Source organism: Salvelinus sp. IW2-2015, linkage group LG4q.1:29 (assembly GCF_002910315.2).
Source record: "Salvelinus sp. IW2-2015 linkage group LG4q.1:29, ASM291031v2, whole genome shotgun sequence".
NCBI classification, from domain to species: Eukaryota; Metazoa; Chordata; class Actinopteri; order Salmoniformes; family Salmonidae; genus Salvelinus; species Salvelinus sp. IW2-2015.
Window position 1 is genome coordinate 83,627,552 of NC_036842.1, and position 22,580 is coordinate 83,650,131.

The following is a 22,580-nucleotide window of genomic DNA, read 5'->3' on the forward strand; positions in this document are numbered from 1 at the left end:
GCTAGATCTGACAGGGAGATGAAGCCTTACCTTGGAGTGGTACCTGGCGGTACACCGTGGCATTTGCCTGTCACACAGAGGAAGAGAGGCAGAAAAGGTCAGGAGACAGAGAGCGGTTTAAACCCCACCGCCCCCAGTCCCCTTCATCCACAGGGTGGTGTACTCTGCCATTTATCACTGTTTGTCTCGGCGGATGCCTCACTCAGCCCCCCACCATGGATATTTAATGTCTGTATCGGCAAGTGTCTGTCCCACAATTCATAGTAAATCTTTCATGAGTGTGCAATGTAGGCCTCAGTGTTTGTTACCATGGCTCCAGTGGCAGGATATAACGCCTTATTGAAATACAAGTGTTCTTCCGCTTTTGAAATTCAAGAAAGGAATGCAACTCTTGTATTTTGACATTTAATTTACATTTGACGTTGAACCTTACTTTAACAAAGAAAGTCTATCTGATATTTGTTCTCTTAAATCTATGACATCCCTGGTAAACTTGTGGCTGAACAGTAACTGAGGTACAGGGCTGATTTGGCAGAACATTTATAATCAAGGCTCTTTCTCCCCCTGTTGGCTGTTCTGATACAGTGCAGCTGGGATGTGGCTCATCTCTAAATGGCAGCCTGGTCTCATAGACTAGACGTAACATAGTAAAAGTACATCCAGAACACCTAAATTAGTATGAGACGGTATGTTAAGTTTGGTGTGGTTGGTTTGGGTTGGATGGGTGGGCATATAACGCAGACGTCTAACAGCCCACAGGTTGCTTGTTCGAATCTCATCACAAACAACTTTTAAACTACTTAGCATGTTTGCTAACCCTTCTCCTAAACCTTTAACATAACTCCTAAACTTAACCCTAACCCAGCTAATGTAATTTAAAGAATGTATTTAAAAATGTATTTTTTACCCCTATTTATCCCCAATTTCGTGGTATCCAATTGGTAGTTACGGTCTTGTCTCATCACTGCAACTCCCGTACGGACTCCGAAACACAACCCAACCAAGCTGCACTGCTTCTTGACACAATGCCCACTTAACCTGGAAGCCAGCCGCATTAATGTGTCGGAGGAAACACCATACACCTGGTGATCGTGTCAGCGTGCACTGCGCCAGGCCCGCCATAGGTGTCACTAGTGCGCAATAGGACAAGAACATCCCTGCCGGCCAAACCCTCCCCTAACCCGGACGACACTGGGCCAATCGTGCACCACCCCATGGGTCACCCGGTCGTGGCCAGCTGCGACAGAGTCTGGATTGAACCCAGAATCTCTAGTGGCACAGCTAGCACTGTGATGCAATGCCTTAGACCACTGCGCCATTCGGGAGGCCCTAGCCTCGCTAACGTTAGCCAGCTAGCTAATGTTAGCCACCTAGCTAGAATTCGTAATATCGCAAATATTTTGCATATTCGTAACAAATCCATTAAATATTGTACTTTTTGCAAATTTGTAACATGGCGCAGTGGTCTAAGGCATTGCATCGCAGTGCTAGCTGTGCCACTAGAGATTCTGGGTTCAATCCAGACTCTGTCGCAGCTGGCCGCGACCGGGAGACCCATGGGGTGTTGCAAATTTGTTACATTTAATACTAATTGGAATTTGGAACATATCATACGAAATGGGTGAAGGACATCCACAAATGAATACATACCGTACAAAACGTTACACGTAATAAATGAAGTCTCTCAGATTTACAAGAATATTACAAAATGCTCTGAGACCAGGTTGGGCTGGGAGGTGGCTCATCTCTCTAAACCTGAAGCTGGGAGGTGGCTCATCTCTCTAAACCTGGAGCTGGGTACTCACTTTCATACTCAATGATTATTTTGTTGAGAGCTTTATGAAAGAATGGCTTCTACAATCATCTAGAAGTGCTTTAAGTGGGCAAATCATTGGACAGGACAAAACAGTACATGTCTATAGAAAAGGTGGGAGATGAGCAAAAAGACATTCACAAAATGATTTATGACGTTTACTTTTATGGTAAAGGTGATTTATTCCAAAATAGTAATATGGTATAGAGGCAAAAGAAGAAAGAGAGAGGACTGATAAAATGACGGAGAGAACATCTACATATGACTTTGGAAAGAGTCTTGTCTGACATTCTTATCAAAATACAACAACAAAAGAAACAAAATATGTAATTATGCACACTCAACGAGGCATGTTTAAGACTTTACATGTCTTACAATGGAATAAAAAGTCACAACAGATTCTTGTCTTGAAAATAATAATGTATTGAGGCATACAAAAACCTGTAATGATTGTTCACCTGTGCTTTGTCTTGGAATATAATTGTCAAATTAACAAACTAAACACAGGATACAATATTTTCTATAAATTACTTGGTTGGTATTTTCATTCAATAACGTTTCAATACAATCAACACTGATTTTCCAAAAAAGTCTTACTGTGTATACAGAGCTACTTTGTACAACCTGTATGAAGTATTGTGGTTATACCAGCAGGGTTACTATGCTCAAATCAACTGGACAGTGAAGTTTGGAGACCTGCCTTAATGATACATGAATGCTGGAGTGAAACTCAACTCTCTGATGCGGATAAAGAAATTGGGGGCAGGAAAAATGCCAAATGCAAATTCCTTTTGATGCCCTAGACTGGAGGCCTGGACTGAAGTGGCTATTTCTAAGATCTGCAAGTGCCCTTTAAAACATGGTTATCATCATCATTTGGCCACATTTTGAAGTCTAGGGCCACTACCAGTGAAGTCTTCTGACTGAGAAACGTTAGACATGCAAGAGTGAAAGAGTGTTATCAGTGCTAGCTAGTAAAGCCAATACAACTGTAGTATAAAGACAAAAATAACATTGTAAAAAAAGATGTGTTGTGTGTGATTGTGAAGTTGTGGTGTACTGTATGTTGGTTACATAGTAATACATTGGCCTGCTGAGTGAGGAGGCTACTATAAGACTAATGACTGACGCTGGTCTCGTCCTCAGCCCAGTGATCCACAGTAATGGAGTCTCTGGAGAATCTCTCATCTCCCTCCAACACACAGGTGCTGTATCCATCACACTGACTGCCAACCCAGGCTAAATCAACACTGACAGTCTGTTTCTCCTTCCTCCCCCCAGCCCTAACAAAGATAAACACAAATAGACAGCAGAGCCCCCTAGCAGGGCTGGACATTACAAGCACGGATCTCCTTCCTGTCCTTGCAGCTGGTGACCTGTGCAGGGGCACTCTTGGCTCTCTTCTTCACAGCCATTAAGCGCTCCTGGATCCCCCCACCGCAGTGCTTGGTACAGTCCGTCCAACTGGACCAGGGCTTCATCTTACAACCTGTGGGACCAAGTCAATGAGACGAGAGAGGGGGGTTTCCAACCTGGTCTCAGAGCATTTTGTATTATTCTGTGTGTAAATCCAAGACACTCCATTTAGTGTTACATTTCGTTAGCTAGAATAGGGGTTAGGTTTAAGACTGAGTTAAGGTTAGGGTTAGGGGAAGGGTTAGCTAACATGCTAATTATTTGAAAAGTAGCTAAAAAGTAGTAAGTAGTAGAAAGGTATGCGAATTAGCTAAAATGCTAAACTTGTCCGTGATGCGATTGGAATTCGCAACCTTTGGGTTACTAGATGTCTGGGTTATACGCCTACACCTCTACCCTGACCAACCACCCTCCTTTAGTTTTTACCTTAATTAACCATACCAAATGTAACAATACCAAATGTAACATTTCATATTAAATGTAGTGTCTCAGAATAACATACAGAATAATACAAAATGCTCTGAGACCAGGTTGGGGTTTCAGGTGGCTTTACTTAGTCAGCCAAATCAATCATGCACCAAATATTTTACTTGATTATGACATATTCATTCATGTGAGCAAGCACAAGTGAGACATATCAAATGTGCAATGTCCAAGCCTTAATTTCATGACCAATCATTCTTAGCCTTACATTAGACTGAACAATCATCCACGCTCCAGAGAGCATGGAGTCCCGGTCCGCTCCCTACCGCCCTTTTTTAGTGATGATGAATGGTGGGTGGTGTGGGTTGTGGTGGTGGAGGGGTATTCTTCCCAGCCCCAGACAGATCTGTGGGGGTATTTGTCACCGTCACCAGCTCATTAGCCACGGGTTAAAGAAACCTGTCTCTGCGGGGAGGCAACAGTCCAAAGCCCACCCTGACTGCTCTGCCTCTACCTGCTGGGAGCATCATGACGGCCATCTGTGAGCAGGCCCAGTCACTTTATCAACCTGACAGGGCTGATCAGCACTGAGTGTAGCCGCTCTAACACAGCCAGCCAGGCAGGAAGGGAGGGGGCAGCAATGATCATCTCAGGACTTGGGCGGATGGATTAAGAGTGGGCTGCATGAGAAATTTGACATGAGGAATGTCCGAACTGAGCTAAAGGGTAGAGCTGCCGCTTTCAAGGAGCGGAACTCCAACCCGCTTATAAGATATTCCGCTATGCTCTCAGACAAACCATCAAACGGGCAAAGCGTAAATACAGGACTAAGATTAAATCCTACTACACCGGCTCCGATGCTCGTCGGATGTGGCAGGGCTTGCAAACTATTACGTACTACAAAGGGAAGACCAGACGCGAGCTGCCCAGTGACACAAGTCTACCAGATGAGCTAAATAACTTCTATGCGTGCTTCAAGGCAAGCAACACTGAAGCATGAATGAGAGCACCAGCTGTGCCGGACGACTGTGTGATCACGCTCGACGTAGCCAATGTGGGTAAGACCTTTAAACAGGTCAGCATTCACAAGGCCACATGGCCTGATGGATTACCAGGACACGTACTACGAGCATGCGCTGACCAACTGGCAAGTGTCTTCACTGACATTTTCAACCTGTCCCTGGCAGGTTGAGTCTGTAATACCTACAGTGACTTGCGAAAGTATTGACCCCCCTTGGCATTTTTCCTATTTTGTTGCCTTATAACCTGGAATTAAAATCGATTTTGGGGGGGTTTGTATCATTTGATTCATACAACATGCCTACCACTTTGAAGATGCAAAATAATTTTTTTTGTGAAACAAACAAGAAATAAGACAAAGAAAAATGAAAACTTGCATATAACTATTCACCCCCCCAAAATCAATACTTTGTAGAGCCACCTTTTGCAGCAATTACAGCTGCAAGTCTCTTGGGGTATGTCGCTATAAGCTTGGCACATCTAGCCACTTGGATTTCCATTCTTCAAGGCAAAACTGCTTCAGCTCCTTCAAGTTGGATGGGTTCCGCTGGTGTACAGCAATCTTTAAGTCATACCACAGATTCTGGATTGGATTGAGGTCTGGGCTTTGACTAGGCCATTCCAAGACATTTAAATGTTTCCCCTTAAACMACTCAAGTGTTGCTTTCGCAGTATGCTTAGGGTCATTGCTGCTGGAAGGTGAACCTCTGTCCCAGTCTCAAATCTCTGGAATACTGAAACAGGTTTCCCTCAAGAATTTCTCTGTATTTAGCACCATCCATCATTCCTTCAATTCTGACCAGTTTCCCAGTCCCTGCCGATGAAAAACATCCCCACAGCTTGATGCTGCCACCACCATGCTTCACTGTGGGGATGATGTTCTCCGGGTGGTGAGAGATGTTGGGTTTGCGCCAGACATAGCATGTTCCTTGATGGCCAAAAAGCTAAATTTTTGTCCCATCTGACCAGAGTACCTTCTTCCATATGTTTGGGGAGTCTCTCACATGCCTTTTGGCGAACACCAAACATGTATGCTTATTTTTTTCTTTAAGCAATGGCTTTTTTCTGGCCACTCTTCTGTAAAGCCCAGCTCTGTGGAGCGTATGGCTTAAAGTGGTCCTTTGGACAGATACTCCAATCTCTGCTGTGGAGCTTTGCAGCTACTTAATGGTTATCTTTGGTCTCTTTGTTGCCTCTCTGATTAATGCCCTCCTTGCCTGGTCTGTGAGTTTTGGTGGGAGGCCCTCTCTTGGCAGGTTTGTTGTGGTGCCATATTCTTAAAAAAATTTAATACTGGATTTAATGGTGCTCCGTGGGATGTTCAAAGTTTTGGAATATTTTTATAACCCAACCCTGATCTGTACATCTCCACAACTTTGTCCCTGATCTGTTTGGAGAGCTTAGTGGCGTTGCAGACTCTGGGGCCTTTCAGAACAGGTGTATATATACTGAGATCATGTGACAGATCATGTGACACTTAGATTGCACACAGGTGGACTTTAACTAATTATGTGACTTCTGAAGGTAATTGGTTGCACCAGATCTTATTTAGGGGCTTCATAGCAAAGTGGGTAAATACATATGCACACACCACTTTTCATTTTATTTTATTTTTTCAAATTGTTTGAAACAAATCATTTTTAAAATTTCACTTCACCAATTTGGACAATTTGTTGTATGTCCATTACATGAAATCCAAATAAAAATCAATTTAAATTACAGGTTTTAATGCAACAAAATAGGAAAAACGCCAAGGGGGGATGAATACTTTTGCAAGGCACTGTACATGTTTCAAGCTTACCACCATAGTCCCTGTGCCCAAGAACACCAAGGTAACCTGCCTAAATGACTACTGACCCATAGCACTCACGTCTGTAGCCATGAAGTGCTTTGAAAGGCAGGTCATGGCTCACATCAACACCATCATCCCAGAAACCTGAGACCCACTCCAATTTGCATACCGCCCCAACAGATCCACAGATGACACAATCTCTATTGCACTCAACACTGCCCCTTCCCACCTGGACAAAAGGTACACCTATGTGAGAATGCTGTTCATTGACTATTCATCACTAAGCTACCCTATGACTAAACACCTCCCTCTGCAACTGGATCCTGAACTTCCTGACGGGCCGCCCCCCAGGTGGTAAGGGTAGACAACAACACATCTGCCACGCTGATTCTCAACATGAGGGCCCCTCAGGGGTGTGTGCTCAGTCCCCTCCTGTACTCCCTGTTCACACATGACTGTGTGGCCAAGCTCGACTCCAACACCATCATTAAGTTTTCCAATGACACAATGGTGATAGGCCTGATCACCGACAACGATGTGACAGCCTATAGGGAGGGGGTCAGAGACCTGGAAGTGTGGTGCCAGGCCCACAACCTCTCCCTCAACGTGGTCAAAACAAAGGAGATGATCGTGGACTACATGRAAAGGAGGGCAGGGCACGCCCCCATTCTCATCAACAGGGCTGTAGTGGAGCAGGTTGAGAGCTTCAAGTTCCTTGGTGTCCACATCACCAACAAATTATCACGGTCCAAACACACCAAGACAGTCATGAAGAGGGCATGACAACACCTATTCCCCCTCAGGAGACTGAAAAGATTTGGCATGGGTCCTCAGATCCTCAAAAAGTTCTACAGCTGCACGATTGAGAGCATCCTGACTGGTTGCATCATCGCCTGGTATGGCAACTGCTCGGCCTCAGACGGCAAGGTGCTACAGAGGGTAGTGCATATGATCCAGTATATCACTGGGGCCAAGCGTCCTGCCATCCAGGACCTCTATACCAGGCGGTGTCAGAGGAAGGCCCTAAAATTGCCAAAGACTACAGCTACCCTAGTCATAGACTGTTCCTTTTGCTATCGCACGGCAAGTGGTACCAGAGCACCAAGTCTTGGTCCAAAAGGCTTCTTAACAGCTTCTACCCCCAAGCTATAAGACTACTGAACAGCTAATCAAATGGCTACCTGGACTATTTGCATTGACCCCCCCCCCTTCCCCCCTTTTTATACACTGCTGCTACTCACTGTTTATTATCTATTATCTATGCATAATCACTTTACCCCTACCAACATGTACATATTACCTCAATTACCTTGATTAACCTGTACCCCCGCACATTGACTCTGTACCAGTACCCCCTGTATATAGCCACGTTATTGTTATTTTATTGTTGCGCTTTTATTTTTAACTTTTGTTTATTTAGTAAATATTTTTCTTAACTCTTATTTTTCTTAACTCTGCATTGTTGGTTAAGGGCTTGTAAGTAAGCATTTCACGCTAAGATCTACACCTGTGGTATTCGGCACGTGACAAATAAAATTTGATTTCATTTGATCTACATTCTGAGATACAAATAATACCTCAGCAGGACTTATGGGAAATCCAAATGAATAATGAGTGACTGGGAAATCATCGTCAGTGACAAGCCCGATTTATTTAACCCTATATTTGGGATATAAAGGATACATCAAGGTGGTGGATAAAGCATGTATCAATGATATAAATGAAAGAGGTGATAATGATGAGGATAAAAAATGTGTATATACAGTATATATGCCACACAGGTGATGATGATGACTGACCTGGCTGTTCCTCCACTGCTGCGTCCCGTCCTTGCTGTTTTCCCCTTCTCTTCTCCTTCCCGCCGCCCACCTCTCCCCCCCGCCGTCTCTTCTTCTCCTCGCTGGCCCTGGAGCCCCGTTTGCACTTCCTGATCTTACACTTCTTCCTCTGTACCGTCTCAGAGCAGGGCTCCCCTCCAAACTGGGGCTCCAGCTTCACCATGCGCGTCCTGATGGTGTGGCCTCTCCCGCAGGACTTATTACACTCGGACCACTCCGTCCACTCTGACACCATGCAGTCCGTAGCTGGGAAGAGATCGGGGGGGGGGGGGGGGGGGAAATGAAGTGTAAGTGACTGAATCTGTCCTTATTTGTTTATTTATTTGTTTATTCGGATCGCCATTAGCTTTTGCAGAAGTAGCAGCTACTCTTCCTGGGGTCCAAAAAAACACAAAACATGATAAGTAGCAAAACACTGAGACAAGAACAGTCACACACATTTAAAATACAACGATATACAAACACTACAACAACAAAAAAGAATGTGTGTTAGTGTGTGTGTGCTTGTGTTTGTGTGTGTCCCCTCATAGTCCCCGCCATTCCATGAGTTATTGTTTAATCTGTGTTTTTTTTAAATGTAATTTTGCTGTTTGTTTGAGTAATTGGAGATGGAAGGGAGTTCCATGAGATCATGGTACTCTATAAAAGTGTGGGTTGCCGTGAATTTGTTTTGGGCTTGGGGACTGTGAAGTGACCCCTGGTGGCATGTCTTGTGGGGTATGTATGGGTGAGCTGAATATTATTTGATTATGCAGAAAATCTGGAATTTTCGGCACAGTAATATTTCAAATAAAAACTAGAATAGAATCAGTCAATCTCTCATCAACCATCAACCAGGAAAGACTGGCATGTTGTTGATGTTAGTTCTATATGTGCAGTTAAGGGCAAGGCGTGCTGCTCTGTTTTGAGCAAGCTGCAGCTTTGTTAGGTCTTTCTTTGCTGCACTTAACCATATTACTGGACAGCAATCAAGATGGGACAATCCCAGAGCCTGAATAACTAGTACAGTTGATTTTTGTTTTTATAACAGACATAACCCTCCCCAACTTCACAACCACTTTGTCAATATGACTTGACCATGATAATGAGGTTTAGGTCTCAGAGAATGTTTTGAAAGATATATTTAAGACCAGTTTATTATTAATCACCCATTTTGATACTGACTAACTCTTTATTTAGAATTTCAGTGAGCTCACTGGCTTTGGGTGCTGACATGTAGAGTGTGAAATCAATAGCATACATAGTTATAGTGGCTAAATACAGGGGGTACCGCTTTGTGTAAGACCAGTGGCAAATCATTTGTAAAAATAGAGAAGAGTAACGGCCTAAGGCAACTGCCCTGAGGGACACCGCACTGTACATATCTGATGTTATAGAAGCTTCCATTGAAGAACACTCTTTAGGTTCTATTGGATAAAAAACTATCCAACCATGTGATGGGAGGTCATGTAAAGCCATAGCAATTTACTTTTTTCAATAACAATTCATGATCAATAACATCAAAGGCTGCACTGAAATCTAACAATACAGCTCCAACTATCTTATTATTATCCATTTATTTTAACCAATCATCAGTCATCTGAGTCAGTGCAATACAAATGGAGTGCCCTTCTCTATATGCATGCTGAAAGTCAGTAGTTAACTTGTTCTCTGAAAAATAGCATTGTATTTGCTCAAACACAATCCTCTCCATCAGTTTACCAAGAACAGACAGCAAACCGATTGGGCGGCTGTTAAGGCCAGCAAAGGGTGCTTTAGTATTTTTAGACAGTGGAATTACTTTAGCTTCCTCCCACGCCTGTCAACACACACACTCCTTTAGGCTTTGGTTAAGATATAGCAAATAGGGGTGGCAATACAGTCTGCTACCATTCTCAATAGTTTCCCATCAAAGTTGTCTATACCTGATGGCTTAGCTTATCCCCTCTCCCACACTAACTTGACCAAATGTAAAACAGCAATCATTCTCTTTCATTATTTTAATGTTTAATGTTGTCATTTCACTTCTGAGTTTTTCCACATTACTAGTGAAATAGTCATTGAAATGATTGGCAATATCAAAAGATTTTGTTATAAATAACTCATTAACTTCAATGAACGCTGGAGATTAATTGGGCTTTCTGCCCATTATAACATTTAAGGTAATCCACAGTCTTTTTCTATTGTTTTGTATGTCATTTATCTTTGTTTGGTAATATTTCCTATTTTTGTTAAGTTTAGTCACAACATTTCTCAATTCACAGTATTTCAACCAATCAGCTGAGCAGCCTGACTTGTTTGCCACCTCTTTTTCATCATTTCTTTAAACCATACAATTGTGAGGGAACATTTTTATCAGTATGTGTATCAGATTGTACACAGATCGTATGTTTAGCATACATGCTTCTTTTCTCATAACCAATTGGGTTCATGCAAGTGACTGACTGATGGTGCATGGACAGAATCCTCACTATCAGTATTAGCAATTTTGCAGTATGCCCAGAACATTGCTCTGAGAACCCGAAAGGGGTATCTCACTGTCAAGGTCTCAGCTTGGAGAGAAGAAGCCTCGTGAGGTATTGGTTAGTCACGTGCAGGAACCAATGATAATGATGAATCATGTAAATCATGCAAATATAACTTGTATGGATGCAACGGTACAGTGGGCCCACGGTTTGGTATGTATCATGGTTGTGGGCCATGGTAATGGTACGGTTTCGGTATCTTTATATTTAACAAAAAAATTGAATCACATCACACATTAAACAATGAACTCTTATTTTGTCTATAGACAAATAAAACTTTCCATTCAGAAAAATGGCAGCATGACTGACTAGGCCTGGTTTCTGTCTCTACTGTATGAAATCAAGGGGAGAAAAACATAAAAATTAAAAGTGCTTCTTATCTTTGACAACATGTAGCTCTTCATCTCCCAATCCAGTACATAGTGAACCGTCACAGTGAGGTAGCTTCCAGTACATAGTGAACCGTCACAGTGAGGTAGCTTCCAGTACATAGTGAACCGTCACAGTGAGGTAGCTTCCAGTACATAGTGAACGTCACAGTGAGGTAGCTTCCAGTACATAGTGAACCGTCACAGTGAGGTAGCTTCCAGTACATAGTGAACGTCACAGTGAGGTAGCTTCCAGTACATAGTGAACCGTCAGTGAGGTAGCTTCCAGTACATAGTGAACCGTCACAGTGAGGTAGCTTCCAGTACATAGTGAACCGTCACAGTGAGGTAGCTTCCAGTACATAGTGAACCGTCACAGTGAGGTAGCTTCAGTACATAGTGAACCGTCACAGTGAGGTAGCTTCCAGTACATAGTGAACCGTCACAGTGAGGTAGTTCCAGTACATAGTGAACCGTCACAGTGAGGTAGCTTCCAGTACATAGTGAACCGTCACAGTGAGGTAGCTTCCAGTATAGTGAACCGTCACAGTGAGGTAGCTTCCAGTACATAGTGAACCGTCACAGTGAGGTAGCTTCCAGTACATAGTGAACCGTCACAGTGAGGTAGCTTTGAGTTGCTCTGGAGGTCCAACTATCAGTGGAGAGAGCTAGATAGGGTGCCTGTGTCAATTCACTTTCAATTTCTCTCTGTGATGTTTCAGAGTTTGGGAATTACTTTGCTGCTGAAATGTGTGCGTGAGGGGACATTGTAACGCGGTTAAATTTTTTTCATCAGGTGACGAAATCCAGAGACAGTGCTTGCCTGGTCCCAGGTCTGATTGTGCTGTATAGTCAGCTCCTGTGCTAAACAAACCATATGGTGCTCTATTGTAACAAACCTAACGTAATAGTAAATCTAAGCGTTAGAGGTAGTGCTATAGGTCCAAGGGTTTGTGAAAAATATTTTTGCTATTTTCACAGCCATTATTATGAGCACAATAGCTGTCTGTGGCGCAAAATGGCTGGGTTTTGATGAATAAACCCCGAATGTCCTGTCTGGAGTGTGAAGTCATGACATATCAATGCCAAAAGCCATGGTCTGCCCTAGCAAGCCTATGAAAATTGCAGTCGCCAGAAAGGTCAAACAAAATAAATTTAGATTATTATGATTAAGTTCGATCCCCACTGTGAAAACGTTTAAAGTTCGCTACAAAGTGATCTATTCTGACTACTACATTTGTCATCACACAGGCCCATGTGCTGACACAGACCAATATCGGGATGGCAGGCTACGAAGAGGCTCGGGCCCGGTTGGTTGACTCTCTCAGGCAGGACGAAAATGACTAAATCGACCATGATCCTTTGCTAGTTACGGCCACTTTCACCATGATCCTTAGCTATTTGTTGGTGCCATTCAGCCTACATTCAGCCCAATTCAGCAACGCGCTTCAAATTCAAATACTTCCAGCTTCATGTGCCATTGGGAGTTTTCCATAGGATTTAAGTGGATGATGTCAGTGCTTTCGCTGATTGTTTTAATTACGCGTTCAAAACAACTGGGAACTGGGAAATCTCTGACTTCCGACTTCAGTGCGTTCAAAACATCTGGGAACTTGGAAAAATACATTTTTCCCGCCTCTTTCTTGAGCTCCGACTTTACGACCTGAATATCACTGACTTCATGATTTGACCTCGTATTTTTCTGAGTTCCCAGTTGTTTTGAATGCCGCATAATGTCTATGGAATAAACAAATTCTAGGTGTGATGAGGACTTGCCCACTCACTGCACTGACCAATCAAGGGGTTCCATGGCTTAATACTGCAAGCTTGTGTCTCAAGTTCTGTTGGTTATTGACAATCTTTGCATTTCCATCAACTCCAACTTGGYTAGGGGAACGGAATATTCTCCTCTTAGTCCATTGTGGATTGATCCTACAGTTTATTAAATAGCACAGGCTGCTACAGTAACGAGTGGTAGCAACAGTAAAAATAAATTGGGGAGTGTTGACAGTCAACATTTGTAATTGGCTTCAATGAGTAGCCTCTAGGCCTTTACGCTTCGCACTTCACCTCATATAAAAAATACTAGGCTCCCGTAAATTGTATTGTATGTGTGAGGCATGTTCTCAAAGCTATAGCCTAGGCCTACCGTTGATATGGCGTTATAGGACAGTACATTTTGAATAGCCTATGTCTGGAGGAGCGTGTCTTTGGTAACTGGACAAGAGGCTCTCTTTGGAAATGGGGACGGATACAAGCCGAATGGAGCACTGGAGATAGGCCTTTGTGAATTGTGAAAAATGGAAAAGCCTCACGAGTAGACCATTTAGAAAACCTTTTATGATAGGCTACTTGTGCATGGCCACGATAAGAAAGACACCAGATGCATTGCTGTTGATCCAGCAGTAGTTATAGTAGGGTAAGGGGTTTTTAATCAAATGAAACGGAAAACAAGCAATTGTTAGAGGAAAATAACGTAAATGTTTCTAAATATGAGTGTAATCAGATGATCTCATCTCTCATTCCATGATGGGCATATACAGCTGAAGTCGGAAGTTTACATACACTTAGGTTCGAGTCATTAAAACTTGCTTTTCAACCACTCCACAAATGTCTTGTTAACAAACTATAGTTTTGGCAAGTCGGTTAGGACATCTACTTTGTGCATGACACAAGTAATTTTTTCGAACAATTGTTTCCAGACAGATTATTTCACTTATAATTCACTGAATCACAATTCCAGTGGGTCAGGAGTTTACATACACTAAGTTGACTGTGCATTTAAACAGCTTGTAATCCAGAAAATGATGTCATGCTTTAAGAAGCTTCTGATAGGATAATTGACATCATTTGAGTCAATTGGAGGTGTACCTGTGGATGTATTTCAAGGCCTACCTTCAAACTCAGTGCTCTTTTGCTTGACATCATGGGAAATCTAAAGAAATCAGCCAAGACCTCAGAAAAAAAACTTGTAGACCTCCACAAGTCTGGTTCATCCTTGGGAGCAATTCCCAAACGCCTGAAGGTACCACGTTCATCTGTACAAACAATAGTATGCAAGTATAAATACCATGGACCACGCAGCCGTCATACCACTCAGGAAGAGACGCGTTCTGTCTCCTAGAGATGAACGTACTTTGGTGCAAAAAGTGCAAATCAATCCCAGAACAACAGCAAAGGACCTTGGGAAGATGCTGGAGGAAACATGTACAAAAGTATCTATATCCACAAAAGGCCGTCTCAGCAAGGAAGAAGCCAATGCTCCAAAACCACCATAAAAGCCAGACTATGGTTTGCAACTCCACATGGGACATAGATGATACTTTTTGGAGAAATATCCTCTGGTCTGATTAACAAAAAATAGAACTTGTTGGCCATAATGACCATCGTTATGTTTGAAAGAAAAAGGGGGAGGCTTGCAAGCCGAAGAACACCATCCCAACCGTGAAGCACCGGGATGCAGCATCGTGTTGTGGGGGTGCTTTGCTGCAGGAGGGACTGGTGCACTTCACAAAATAGATGGCATCATGAGGCAGGAAAATTATGTGGATATATTGAAGCAACATCTCAAGACATCAGTCAGGAAGTGAAGTTAAAGCTTGGTCGCAAATGGGTCTTCCAAATGGACAATGACCCCAAGCATACTTCCAAATTCTGGCAAAATGGCTTAAGGACAACAAAGTCAAGATATGGAGTGGCCATCACAAAGCCCTGACCTCAATCCTATAGAACATTTTTGGGCAGAACTGAAAAAGTGTGTGCGAGCAAGGAGGGCTACAAACCTGACTCAGTTACACCAGCTCTGTCAGGAGGAATGGGCCAATTCACCAAATTATTGTGGGAAGCTTGTGGAAGGCTACCCGAAAAGTTTGACCCAAGTTAAACAATTTAAAGGCAATGCTACCAAATACTAATTGAGTGTATGTAAACATCTGACCCACTGGGAATGTGATGAAAGAAATAAAAGCTGAAATAAATAATTATCTCGACTATTATTCTGACATTCAATTCTTAAAATTTAGTGGTGATCCTAACTGACCTAAGACGGAATTTCTACTAGGATTAAATGTCAGGAATTGTGAAAAACTGAGTTTAAATGTATTTGACTAAGTGTATGTAAACCTCCGACTTCAACTGTAGCCTACATGGAGGGTTTTTACGCACATCCCACAATAATAACAGGAGCTGGCTAAAATAATGTAAAGTCTACATGGATAAATAGGAGATGTCCGCTCACTGTTTTGCTGCTGCCAAACTTGATCTTTTAATAAAGCTGTGGTGATTTAATATTTATTTCAAATCGGTCTCATGAGCCAAACCCTGTATTGATAGTCTACTTTGTAGATGTATTGGACAAAAAAGACTGCCGTCATTAAGAGGGGTTTTAATCAAATGTAACGAAATTGGAAAAAACATGTTTTGTTTCTAAATACGAGGTTTACAGGCACAAAAAGCACATCTCTCTTGTTCCATGTGCATATGGCACTGTGCGTCACAGCTGGATAGGCTGTGCTACCGTCGCGTTACAGCTTAATGAGGATAGAGGGCGCTATTTACACTTTGGGGAAAATCGTGCCCAAATTAAACGGCCTCGTACTCTATTCTTGCTCGTACAATATGCATATTATTATTACTATTGGATAGAAAACACTCTCAAGTTTCTAAAACCGATTTAATTATATCTGTGAGTAAAACAGAACTCATTTTGCAGCAAACTTCCTTTCAGAAAGTGAAAAATCTCAAATCGAGGCTCTGTTCCGGCCCTCCCTATCATTTTGCTTGAGATTTATGACTATACATGCACTTCATACGCCTTCCACTAGGTGTCAATAGCTGTGAGAGGTGAAATGGGGTTCAATCTCTTTCTATGGGCAAAGAGACAGCTTGGAATGACATGACCCCAGAATTTGTTTGTTCAGGAAGCGCATAAAGGTCACCAGTATTGGCTTCTGAAAAGCAATCGTTATAGACGTCTTATATTCCGGCTTTGATTTTATTTGATAAATGTGAAGATATCATCGTAAAGTATGTTTTTTCAATATAGTTTTATTAGATTATGAAATTTTTTCGGGAGTTTAGACGTGTTGCGTTCTTTGCGTTTGGTGACGAAGGAGAGCTTAGCGCCACTTAGCTAGTTTTGCTTGCTCATTCGAAAGGGAAAAATGCCATTCTAAAACCAAACAACGATTGTTCCCGACAAAGGACCCCTTGTACAACATTCTGATGGAAGCTCAACAAAAGTAGGACCCATTTTGATGCTATTTCATATCTGTCGGAACATGTTTACTAATAGTTTGCGCCCAGATTTTGGCACTCTCTCGCCATAACGTAAACTGCATGTCGTAATGAAGTTATTTTGAAATTCTAACACGGCGATTGCATTAAGAATAGTGTATCTTCATCATTTCCTATACAACATGTATTTTTTAGTAATGTTTATGAATAGTTATTTGGTCAGAATATGTGAGTGTCAGAAAATATCCGGACGTTGTGGGAAAAAGATGCTACGTTACACAATGTATAACCACTGATTTCAGCTCTAAATATGCACATTTCGAACAACACATAAGTGTATGTATAACCTGATGTTATAGGACTGTCATCTGATGAAGCTTATCAAGGTTAGTCAAAAATTATAGATCTTTTGCTGGTTTGTTACGATCGGTAACTTTTGCTGCTGGATAATGGCTTGTGTTTCTGGCTATTGTGGTAAGCTAATATAATGCTATATTGTGTTTTCGCTGTAAACACTTAAGAAATCGGAAATATTGGCTGGATTCACAAGATGCTTCTCTTTCATTTGCTGTACACCATGTATTTCAGAAATGTTTATGATGAGTATTAGGTATTTCACGTTGGTGTCTGTATTACCTGGCTGCTTCGGTGCTATTTGTGACGTAGCTGTGATGGTAGCTGCAATGTAAAACTGATTTATAGCTCAAATATGCACATTTTTCGAACAAAACATAGATTTATTGTGTAACATGTTATAAGACTGTCATCTGATGAAGTTGTTTCTTGGTTAGTTGGTTGGTTCTTGGTTAGTTTGTGTTGTTTTGTGCATGCTACCTGTGCTGTGAAAAATGTCTGTGCTTTTTTGTATTTGGTGGTGAGCTAAACAAAATATACGTGGTGTTTTCGCTGTAAAACATTTTAAAAATCGGACATGTTGACTGGATTCACAAGATGTTTATCTTTCATTTGCTGTATTGGACTTGTTAATGTGTGAAAGTAAATATTTCTCAAAATATTTTTTGAATTTCGCGCTGAAAAGTATAAACAATATGTCAGAATTACAACTAGCCTATCATAGGGCATAGTGGAGCTACTACTAGACCCAACAGCAGGGATAGATTTTTATTATTATGTGGAGGAGTTCCGCTAGCGGAACCCCGGGGCTAGACAGGTTAAGACTAGCTTTCGGTTGGTTTAAATATCCCCACCAACACAAACTGAAATTGGCATTTTGATGCAAGCACATTGTTAAGGACACACCTCAGATATTGCCACCCCTCCCACCTCAATGCAAGCGAGTCATTTAAGACAGGTAAATGACCAATTATAAGATTTGAAAATAGAAGAGCGTTGGATTTATTTATTTATATAAATTTTATTAACCTTTATTTAACCAGGTAGGCCAGTTGAGAAACAAGTTCTCATTTACAACTGCGACCTGGCCAAGATAAAGCAAAGCAGTGCGACAAAAAACAACACAGAGTTACACATAACAAACGTACAGTCAATAACACAAGAGAAATCTATTACGGTGTTGCAAATGTAGAAGATTAGGGAGGTAAGACAATAAATAGGCCAAAAGGCGAAATAATTACAATTTAGCATTAACACTGGAGTGATAGATGTGCAGATGATGATGTGCAAGTAGAGATACTGGGTGCAAAAGAGCAAGAGGATAAATAACAATATGGGATGAGGTGGTTGAGTGTGCTATTTACAGATTGGCTGTGTACAGGTACAGTGATCGGTAAGCTGCTCTGACAGCTGATACTTAAAGTTAGTGAGGGAGATATAAGATCCAGCTTCAGTGATTTTTGCAATTCGTTCCAGTCATTGGCAGCAGAGAACCAGAAGGAAAGGTGGCCAAAGGAAGTGTTGGCTTTGGGGATGACCAGTGAAATACAGTGGGGAGAACAAGTATTTGATACACTGCCGATTTTGCAGGTTTTCCTACTTACAAAGCATGTAGAGGTCTGTCATTTTTATCATAGGTACACTTCAACTGTGAGAGACGGAATCTAAAACAAAAATCCAGAAAATCACATTGTATGATTTTTAAGTAATTAATTTGCATTTTATTGCATGACATAAGTATTTGATCACCTACCAACCAGTAAGAATTCCGGCTCTCACAGACCTGTTAGTTTTTCTTTAAGAAGCCCCCTGTTCTCCAATCATTACCTGTATTAACTGCACCTGTTTGAACTCGTTACCTGTTATAAAGACACCTGTCCACACATTCAATCAAACAGACTCCAACCTCTCCACAATGGCCAAGACCAGAGAGCTGTAAGGACATCAGGGATAAATTGTAGACCTGTACAAGGCTGGGATGGGCTACAGGACAATAGCCAAGCAGCTTGGTGAGAAGGCAACAACTGTTGGCACAATTATTAGAAAATGGAAGAAGTTCAAGATGACGGTCAATCACCCTCGGTCTGGGGCTCCATGCAAGATCTCACCTCTGGGGCATCAATGATCATGAGGAATGTGAGGGATCAGCCCAGAACTACACGGCAGGACCTGGTCAATGACCTGAAGAGAGCTGGGACCAGTTCAAAGAAACCATTAGTAACACACTACGCCGTCATGGATTAAAATCCTGCAGTGCACGCAAGGTCCCCTGCTCAAGCCAGCGATGTCCAGGCCCGTCTGAAGTTTGCCAATGACCATTCGGATGATCCAGAGGAGGAATGGGAGAAGGTCATGTGGTCTGATGAGACAAAAATAGAGCTTTTTGCTCTAAACTCCACTCGCCGTGTTTGGAGGAATAGAAGGATGAGTACAACCCCAAGAACACCATCCCAACCTGAAGCATGGAGGTGGAAACATCATTCTTGGGGATGCTTTTCTGCAAAGGGGACAGGACGACTGCACCGTATTGAAGGGAGGATGGATGGGCCATGTATCGCGAGATCTTGACCAACAACCTCCTTCCCTCAGTAAGAGCATTGAAGATGGGTCGTGGCTGGGTCTTCCAGCATGACAACGACCCGAAACACACAGCCAGGGCAACTAAGGAGTGGCTCCGTAAGAAGCATCTCAAGGTCCTGGAGTGGCCTAGCCAGTCTCCAGACCTGAACCCAATAGAAAATCTTTGGAGGGAGCGAAAGTCCGTATTGCCAGCGACAGCCCCGAAACCTGAAGGATCTGGAGAAGGTCTGTATGGAGGAGTGGGCCAAAATCCCTGCTGCAGTGTGTGCAAACCTGGTCAAGAACTACAGGAAACGTATGATCTCTGTAATTGCAAACTAAAGGTTTCTGTACCAGATACATCTCATTCTCTGTTTTGATGTATCAAATACTTATGTCATGCAATAAAATGCAAATTAATTAATTAAAAATCATACAATGTGATTTTCTGGATTTTTGTTTTAGATTCCATCTCTCACAGTTGAAGTGTACCTATGATAAAAATTACAGACCTCTACATGCTTTGTAAGTAGGAAAACCTGCAAAATTGTCAGTGTATCAAATACTTGTTCTCCCCACTGTATACCTGCTGGGTGCTACGGGTGGGTGTTGCTATGGTGACCAGTGAGCTGAGATAAGGTGGGGCTTTACCTAGCAAAGACTTATAAATGACCTGGAGCCAGTGGGTTTGGCGATGAGGGTTAGGGTTCAACAGTTCGATATTGCAAACGAGTGTATGTTTGACAATTGCGCTGGCTTGACGCCAGCTGCAAATAGAGCCCTAGGAGTCAGCTATACAGCACAAACATATCTGGGACCAGCTATGACAGTGCTAAAAAAGCATATGAATTTAAAGTATTATGCATTAAGTTCCCAGTGGCCAGACTGTGATTTAGTGTTGATGGTAGTGGTAAAGAGTACGGCAACATCTGATGATAACACTTACGACACTCAGGCTGCATACACCGCTCCACCTGTTCCAGCTCCTCTGTACACTCCCCTAGGTCCGGAGACTTGAGCATTCGCTGGCGTGCCCTCACGCCCTTCCCACACGTTACACTACAGACGCTCCAGTCCGACCACGGAGACAGCATACACAGGATGGTGTCTGCAGGGATATACCAAGCAGGCATAATACATGATACATAATAATGTCCCCTGCTGTTCAGAACAATAGTTTCAACATTCATTTCCGCCATCTTCAGCTACTGTTTTTTCATAGCTGAAGGGACTCGAAATGATCTTATTGTTTGAATGTATTCTCTCTCGATTTGAGTGTGTATCTAGCCGGTTGGATCTAGATAGGTACAAACTACAAGACCCCTTGGCAGATGGCTGAACAAGGCTGCCTGTCACAGTGCTGAGGCAGTTGTTGAGTGGGTGTTGGAGGAATTACTCACTGCACTCAGGCATCATGCACTTCTCCACCTCTGCCACCTCCGCCTTGCACATGGAACCGTCTGAGGGGGGCATCTTCACCATGCGTTCACGCCGCTTCATACCCAGCCCACAGGTGGTACTGCAGGGATCCCACTCGCCCCACTCTGTCACCACACAGCTACTGGGGGCTGATGGATTTACATGGACAGATATACACTCATCCACAGGGATGGGACTTTGTTATAGCAGCTTGCGATTACTGTTAACATTTACTTGAGAAACCATGTTCCACTAACACACTGACTGAATATTAAGCCTGGTGGCATATAGCAGCTTTTCAACATAGGATTTGTGGTTGTTTTCATGTCCTACTTTAGATTATTTTAACTATATGTCATCATATTATAGACAAAACATCATCTTTTAGTCTTTAACACAAAACGCCTGAACCCACAACATGATCCTGATGTCACAATTTGGATAATCTCCATGTTTCACTGAGACTCACAGCAGTCGTCGTTGACCACACACTTTTCTGTCTCCTCAGTGTTCAGAGAGCAGACGGATCCATCCTCGGGGAACTGTTTGATGTAGCGCTCCCGATACCTCATCCCCATCCCACAGGACTCACTGCATGGAGACCAGCTGATCCACTCTGACATCATACAGGTAGACACTTCTGGGAACAACAAGAGGCAAGGGCATAGCCTGGTTCAACCAGACTGAACTCTGTGATCACCATTGTGTCATGGTGAGTGCAGGGTTCAGTCTGGTTTAACCAGGCTAGCAAAGATGAGCAGGGTCATTGACAAGTCATACAAACATCACTACTAGCTGACACCTGAATTCCACCGCCCTTCATCTGGTAACAAGTAACACACCCAACATAAATTATTCACTCTGCTCTCTTCAATTATCTGGGAACAGAGTTTGTAAATAGATTTGTTTTCAGAGAGGATGGATGAACTTTCGGGAACTTTAACATGGATTTCTCTCTCGTCTGGTCCATCCCACTGCTTGGCTGCAGATTGGGAGCAGCGGTGAGTGTAGCTTAATAAAGCAGAACTAAGTGAATCATTAATAAGAGCTGTAAACAAATGTGGCCCCGATGAGGCCCCCAGGGGCCCTGGCCAGCTTCTGGAATATCAATCAACGACGGGCTGTTGACGGAGCGATAAATGAAAACAAAGGAGTAACGTGCAAGGAGGAAAAGCTTGCAATGCCAGTATTATTAATCAATAGTGTGCAGTAGAGCGAAAAGACAGCCTTGAACAATTCAAACCCACACATCAAGCTCTGACAAAGCTGAGATTTGGGGCCCCGAGAGAGATTAATGGAGGTAGGAGAGAGAAAGATAGTAGGAAGTAGGGGCGAAGGAGAAAGAGAGAGAGAGACACCTCTGCATGACTGATCATGTGATTTTAACTTCTCTGCGATATGTGGGATGGTAGCGTCCCACTTGGCCAAAAGCCAGAAAAAATGTAGCGCGCCAAATTCAAATATATTACTATAAAAATCAATCTTTCATGAAATCCCACATGAAAGACACCAAATTAAAGCTACACATTGATTTCAAAAAGGATTTAAGGCGAAAGCACACCAAACGATTATGTTAGCTCAGTACATAGCCACAGAAAAACCCAGCCATTTTCCCAGCCAAAGATAGTAGTCACAAAAAGCAGAAATAGAGATAAAATGAATCACTAACCTTTGATGATCTTCATCAGATGACACTCATAGGACATCATGTTACACAATACATTTATGTTTTGTTCGATAATGTGCATATGTATATCCACAAATCTCGGTTTACATTGGCGCCATGTTCAGAAATGCTTCCAAAATATCCGTAGAAATTGCAGAGAGCCACGTCAAATA

The 22,580-nt window shown here is 42.5% G+C and overlaps 1 protein-coding gene across 1 annotated transcript in view; it reads right to left on the reverse strand.

Annotated features, from left to right (window-relative positions):
* Positions 1-1,958: 1,958 nt before the first annotated feature.
* Positions 1,959-22,580, reverse strand: part of LOC111962665 (spondin-1-like) — a 93,692-nt gene continuing 73,070 nt past the window's right edge. Inside the window, exons 12-16 of the mRNA XM_023985921.1 lie at positions 21,211-21,381; positions 20,723-20,890; positions 20,269-20,430; positions 8,264-8,548; positions 1,959-3,302 (exon numbers count right to left, since the gene is read on the reverse strand). Coding sequence (XP_023841689.1) covers positions 3,133-3,302; positions 8,264-8,548; positions 20,269-20,430; positions 20,723-20,890; positions 21,211-21,381 — 956 coding nt within the window. The 3' untranslated portion in view covers positions 1,959-3,132. The remainder of the gene's footprint in view (positions 3,303-8,263; positions 8,549-20,268; positions 20,431-20,722; positions 20,891-21,210; positions 21,382-22,580) is intronic.